This window comes from Penaeus monodon, chromosome 9 (assembly GCF_015228065.2).
Source record: "Penaeus monodon isolate SGIC_2016 chromosome 9, NSTDA_Pmon_1, whole genome shotgun sequence".
NCBI classification, from domain to species: domain Eukaryota; kingdom Metazoa; phylum Arthropoda; class Malacostraca; order Decapoda; family Penaeidae; genus Penaeus; species Penaeus monodon.
This window is the reverse complement of record NC_051394.1, coordinates 15000437-15006624: the sequence shown is the minus strand read 5'-3', so window position 1 is coordinate 15006624 and position 6188 is coordinate 15000437. Positions and strand designations below refer to the sequence as shown.

General features: G+C 40.9%; 1 protein-coding gene across 1 annotated transcript in view; it reads left to right on the top strand.

Annotated features, from left to right (window-relative positions):
• The window catches only part of LOC119576629 (glycine receptor subunit beta-type 4-like), a 31552-nt gene extending 26425 nt beyond the window's left edge, over positions 1 to 5127 (top strand). Inside the window, exons 5-10 of the mRNA XM_037924286.1 lie at positions 3083 to 3303; positions 3518 to 3600; positions 3848 to 3982; positions 4092 to 4307; positions 4418 to 4566; positions 4709 to 5127. Coding sequence (XP_037780214.1) covers positions 3083 to 3303; positions 3518 to 3600; positions 3848 to 3982; positions 4092 to 4307; positions 4418 to 4566; positions 4709 to 5008 — 1104 coding nt within the window. The 3' untranslated portion in view covers positions 5009 to 5127. The remainder of the gene's footprint in view (positions 1 to 3082; positions 3304 to 3517; positions 3601 to 3847; positions 3983 to 4091; positions 4308 to 4417; positions 4567 to 4708) is intronic.
• The last annotated feature ends 1061 nt before the right edge of the window (positions 5128 to 6188 follow it).

The window sequence follows — 6188 nt, the reverse complement described above, 5'->3', positions numbered from 1 at the left end:
ATCATCATCATTCATCATCATTCATATCTCATCTCATCATCATAATTCAACAGGAAATTATCGATAGCTGAAAATGCTTTATTTTCTTTTTCTCTCGAAAAAAAAGTAAAAGAGAGAAAAAAGTGAGAAAAAGTTGAGTGTAAGAGTTATAGAGAAAAAAAACAGGAGAAGAATAAAAGGAAGAAAGAGTAAGGGAATGAGTAAGAGGAGAGGATGAGTAGAAAGAAAGGAAAAGCAAGAGGACAAGAAAAAAAAGCGATAGAGAGAAAGAGCAAGAAGAAGAGAGGAAGAGTGTAAGAGACAGAAAGTAAAAAAGGAAAGAGAGAATGAGAGAGGAAATGAATTTCGAAAAAGAAAAGTCAAAGAGTGAGTCAAAGAGAAACAAAGGAAGCGAAAGATACTTAGAGAAAGGCTAAGAGGAAGTGGGAGAGAAATAGAGAGAGAGACGAAGAGAGAAAGAGTAAGAAATAGGGAAACAGGAAATGGAGGAGGGAAGGAGCCAGAGGACGAGAGAGTAAAGGGATAATATAAGGCGTAATAGAGAGAGAAAAAGAAACTGAAGAAGAGAGAGTAGATAAAGAAAGAAGTAGTAAAGGGAACAGAGAAAGCGTAGGAGGAGAAGAGAAGGATTTAGAAGAAGAAAGAACGAATACTTTAATGAAGGAAGCACAGGAGAAGTAAGAGGTTGAGAGTAAAGTCTCCGAGACGATAAAAAATGAATCTACAATAAAACTTAAGATGTCAGCGACCCCAATTACTTCATAACGTCGCCTCATCACAGTGTTAATTAATTTCCTGGCGTATTCACCTTCCAAAGCGAAAACACAGCCTTTCCAGGAGCTGAGCGCGAAAGTGCAAGAGAAATTGACGGTAATCAGAGCGAAATGCTGCCAGAAAAGAGGGTGTACAACCCCCTAAAAATATTTCTTTCGTTCTTGTGATGGTAATGATGTTTACGAGGAGAAAATCGGTTTCTAGTAGGAGGTGCCGACTAAGATGAAGGAAAAGAAAAGAAAGAGAAGGGGGGGAAATACGCCTTTTCAGAAGTTTCCATAAAAGTGTCGATACAGATAGTGGCACAGTTAATGAGGTGTGAATATTAGTATGAAATAGTCCGAGGCAGAAGTTGGCTAAGTCAGGTACAGTCCAAGGACAATGGTTTGAAATGAGTAGACGCAATATGATGAACGAAGTGTCAGTGAAAAAAAGTTTATTATCAATAGGTGTGACGAGAATATAACGAGTTGATTTTTAAACTCGGGAACACTGGTAACAACACAAGATCTAATAGACTAACAGTTAGGAGTTATAAGCAGAAGATTGCACTGCACATAGAGAACAAAAGACGTTGTTTGCAGTGACTTCCTGCTTATTTGGGCTTTGTTCCTGAGTATTATCTGACTCAAGTGTTTACGAGCGAGTAGCTAGAGGCGTTTCTGAGAGTTAAATGCTCAAGGTGAAAATTCTGTACAGGAATCCATCACGATCATAACAAATGTATTAACTACTTGACCTTTCCCCCAGAACGGAGCGTCTGCTACTGGAAGGACTAGACAATAACATCTCGTCTCTAGGAATCGGCTCCGACGAGGAGAGCATGTGTGGTAACTTAACAGGGCGCGGTCGAGTGATAGGGTCTCCGGCTGCCTTCGGCGTCAAAGTATTTTTCTTGATGAACGCGGTCGTCGTTGTTTACTCATTACGCATGCCCTCCAGGTGACTTTAACCTCTTATCTGTTTTTGCATAACGTATCATGATCCTTTGAATATATATTAAAGATACTAGTCATAGTGATAGTTCAGTGCATCTTCCTCAAATCCACGCGATGTTGGGCACTTCTTAATCTGAGGTAGCCTTTGGAAAAAAATGCATGACCTACTTTCGACGCATAAATGATTTTGTGATTTACATCTCCCTTTCCTGAAGTAGGAGTAAGAGTGCAGATTGTTGTATGTTAATAAATCGTCAAGCAGAATGAATTATTAAAAGATGTTTTTTTTTCGTGAAGATAGAAATGTGTGCTGTCCGTTTTATCCTTCGTTTCATAAATACTATGAATCGCATTTTAACTTAATAACTGAATACGATATACTTACAGAATATTCACTTAGGGGACATACTAATACCATGCTTAACATTTTCAAACCTCTATCATATTTCGAAATGATGACCATTTTTCTTAGTAACAGAACACTGTAATCTCGACGTGCGTAGTGCCAGCATAATGACGAGAGCTGGATCTCCGACAGATCGCGTGGCTACACGAGTCCTGAGCTACGGCAGCTGGACCTCCTCCTTCACCCCAGCGTGTACGACCGCCGCCAGACTCCAGCTGCTGACACTGGTATGCGCGGTGGCGTTGTCCTTTTTGCCTCCAATTATGGGTCAGGAAGATTTTAGCATTATGAATATTATAGGCCCGATTTGCTTGCAGGAGAGGCGACTCGTGTGGACATCGAGTTCTACATCCGTAGCTTCAGCTCTGTCAACCCAGTCGACATGGTAAGTCCTCTCGTTTGCTTTCGTACCAGCTTTCAGATCTCCTTATTCTTTCCATTTTTGTTTTTTTTTATTTTATCCGGTTCCTGTTCATAACATCATACCGTACATTGTATAAAGAGTTTGGCAGTGGTCTGATGTAATTATGTTGTTTTAACCTGAGACAAGGTTTATAATATGTTCTGAAGAAGCATTATATGTAATCCTTTTTGTCTCTGCTTAGATGTGCAGGGTCATGTTCCTGTTTTCCTCTTTCTTCTGTTTCATACTTTAGTAGATGGTTCTTTATATTCTTCTCTTTAAACAGCTTACATGGTTTTCTTTATCTTTTCTCCATCATCAGTCCATCCAGTTAGGAGCGCCCTCTTTTTTCACTGACCCTTTCTCTCTTTCATCTTTCTTCCCTTTCTTAGAAGTATTCTTTTCATCCTCGTGGGCGTTGCACGTTTGCTTTTTTATTTTTTAAGATCTATACATGCCTCCTTTTTTCTCAGTGGACTCGTCCCTTTGGCAGCATCTCCACATCTGCTAATTAATATATAATATTCACATTTATATTTACATGGCCCCCTTTCCTCCCAGGACTACTCGGTGGATTTGTCCCTGAGGCAGCGGTGGGCGGAAGCTCGTCTCAATAACAGCCTGCGGAGGCCCATTGACACACACGACCCCATGGTGGTGAAGCTCTTGTGGAAGCCTGAGGTGTACTTCCCCAATGCCAAGCACGGGGACTTCCAGTATGTGACGGTTCCCAACGTTCTCGTCAGAATACAGCCCAATGGTACCATCCTGTATATCTTGAGGTTTGTTTTCTGTCAAATTCATTTTAGTCAGATTGTATGTTTTATCCTCCAGGTCTCGATGGAATGATGCATTGGTGGAAATATTTGTTATTATTGGAAGTTATTTGATATTTTTTGAAGTAAACGTTTGTTTGTAAGTGAATATACGAATATTTGGCAGAATCATATCACATACTTTTTCATTTTTTTATTCCTCGTCGACTGATCTTTCCAGGATGAAGTTGACATTCTCGTGTGTAATGGATCTGTCAACTTTTCCACTAGACCACCAGACCTGTTCCATGGAAGTGGCCAGCTGTGAGTGTTTACTGGAAACACACACACACACACACACACACACACACACACACACACACACACACACACACACACACACACACACACACACACACACACACACACACACACACACACACACACACACACACACACGAATTAAGTATGTTACACTGATATGTACTAATAATGATTTGCAAAACTCACGCAACAAATTGCCACGTGTGAAACATTCTGTAACAAACTTCCCGATCTATTCAATTTTCAGTCGCCAAAACAACCCGTGAGCTGTATCTGAACTGGTATCACGACAGTCCCGTAAAGTTGTACAGGCAGCTTCATCTGCTTCAGTTTGAGGTCAAGTTTGTCGCGGCTACTAACTGCAGCCATTCTTTCCCTGCTGGTAAGAACGTGCTGTAAATGTAGGCGTTAAAATGCCTTTTGTTACATCTTCAGACTTCAACATCCTTCAGGATATGCATTTCTAAGGAGTCCCTTGCTCCATCCTCCAGGGAACTACAGCTGCCTGCAGGCAGTGTTCCACCTTCAGCGCAACCTGGCCTACCACCTAGTGCAGTCGTACCTGCCGTCCTCGCTCATCGTGGTCGTCTCATGGGTCAGCTTCTGGCTGGACGCTGACGCCGTGGCTTCCCGGGTCATCCTTGGCGTGACGACTCTCTTCACCGTGTGCTCGGAGTCTGCTGCCTTCGGGAATAAGCTGTCGACAGGTTAGCGTGGATCGCACTTACGGCCATCCTTCCTGTCGGGCTTCTTTACTTCATGAAACAAAAGTGACAGTGTGGAGCAGGATGGACAGGTGATCTTTTCTACATTGCAGTGTCGTACGTGAAGGCTCTGGACGTGTGGATGGGGTCGTGCACCGTGTTCGTGTTCTTGGCGATGGTGGAATTCACGCTCGTTAACTACATCGGCCGACGCCGCCGCAGACTCCTGTTTCGGTCCTCCGCCGAGAGCCAGGAAAATATCGTAAGATTTATGTGAAGGTTTCCTACATATTTGTCCAATATCTTTATTCTGCTTTTCTAAAACGTTCAGAAAAACAATGCTTACATCTCTCTTATTATCAAGGTTGCATGGTAATTTTCCTCAGGTTTATTTTTGTTAACAGGAAGCACGAGAAAGAAGCGACTCCATCCGCAGCACGGCCGTTGAAACTCCCGAAATGACCGAGAACACGCCAGTCGATGCGGAGGACAGCGGCGCCGCGGAAACAGGAGGCAGTGCTACTTTTTTACGCGAAGGCCCGAATGCTGAAAAAAGTGCAGAAGGTGACGTCGAAGTCCCTTTGGCCTGGCTGCTTGAAGCGGAGAGAGCAAAAAGGATCGATAGAAATAGCAGGGTGGTCTTCCCGCTACTCTTCCTCGTCTTCAATCTGGGCTACTGGGTCTACTATCAGGCTTTATGCTGAGGCTTGGCTAGAACCACGATGGGTCGATACTCTGAGCGAATGATTCTGTGAGTTTCTCTGTGCGTTAACTTAGCCTTTGGTTCGTGTGGATGCCGTCATTAAAATGTGTTTACCTCTGAGCGTATTTTTACTTTCCGTAACGATAAGGACTCTAGAGCAGGGGTTCTTAACCTGGGGAACCATGGACCACTAGGGGGTCCATGGATGGGTTTCAGGGTCCGTGAGAATAAAATACAAAATATACGGCTAGTACTAGAACCGCAAGAAATAAATCATTGATGATGATAACCTTTCAGTAGGGGAAGGCATGTAGACAGCCCCGTAACAAAATTATTAAGGAATATATCTTGGAAAAAATCGGAACTCGGAGATCATATCTTCAGGAATTGTGCATATAGAAAAAAAAAATTATTGAAAATAAAAATGAACTACGAAATGACCAGAGAATGTTTCAAAGTTGGATATTGAAGCAGGTAATAAAACACGTGAATGACTAGATATCCCCTTTAAAGAATCCACTGACATAGACGAGGAAAAAATATTTAGAAAAATGAAGGTATCTATTCAATTTATTATCATTTTTTATATATACCATTAAATCATTTGAGGGTCACATACACTCTCTCTCTAAAATAATCTTCTATACAATAAAACAAAAGAAATGTTAGAAATATTTGCATCCCGTGCAGACCCCATTTTCTGTGGAATCTTCTAATAAACTAATGGGCATAAGCATATAACGCGTTAGAGATACTGGTTTATTAATCATTACTTCAGAATTTAAAGACATAGAACGTATTGTGTTTATCAGCTGTTTTCCTCATATCTATATATGACTAATATGAAGTACTAAATTCGCAGTACTTTATTATTTTACTTACATGGCTTTTATTCTTAACACATAAAAAGGACTACAAATAGACAAACAAGAATGTAGAAAAGGTTTCACTTTCTTCTTGAGTTTTATCTTGTTTTTTTTTCTCTCTCTCTTTCTAAGCTCTTTATTTTCTTCTATTCCTATATACGAGAATGAAAATCGAAAAAAAACATATGAAGCGATCACTTCTCAGTGCTATTACTGTGTTCTTCATAATCAGATTCCAAACATCAGCATAATCATACGATAATGATATTGATAATGATAATAATGATGTTGCTAATATTGATGGTAATCATAATT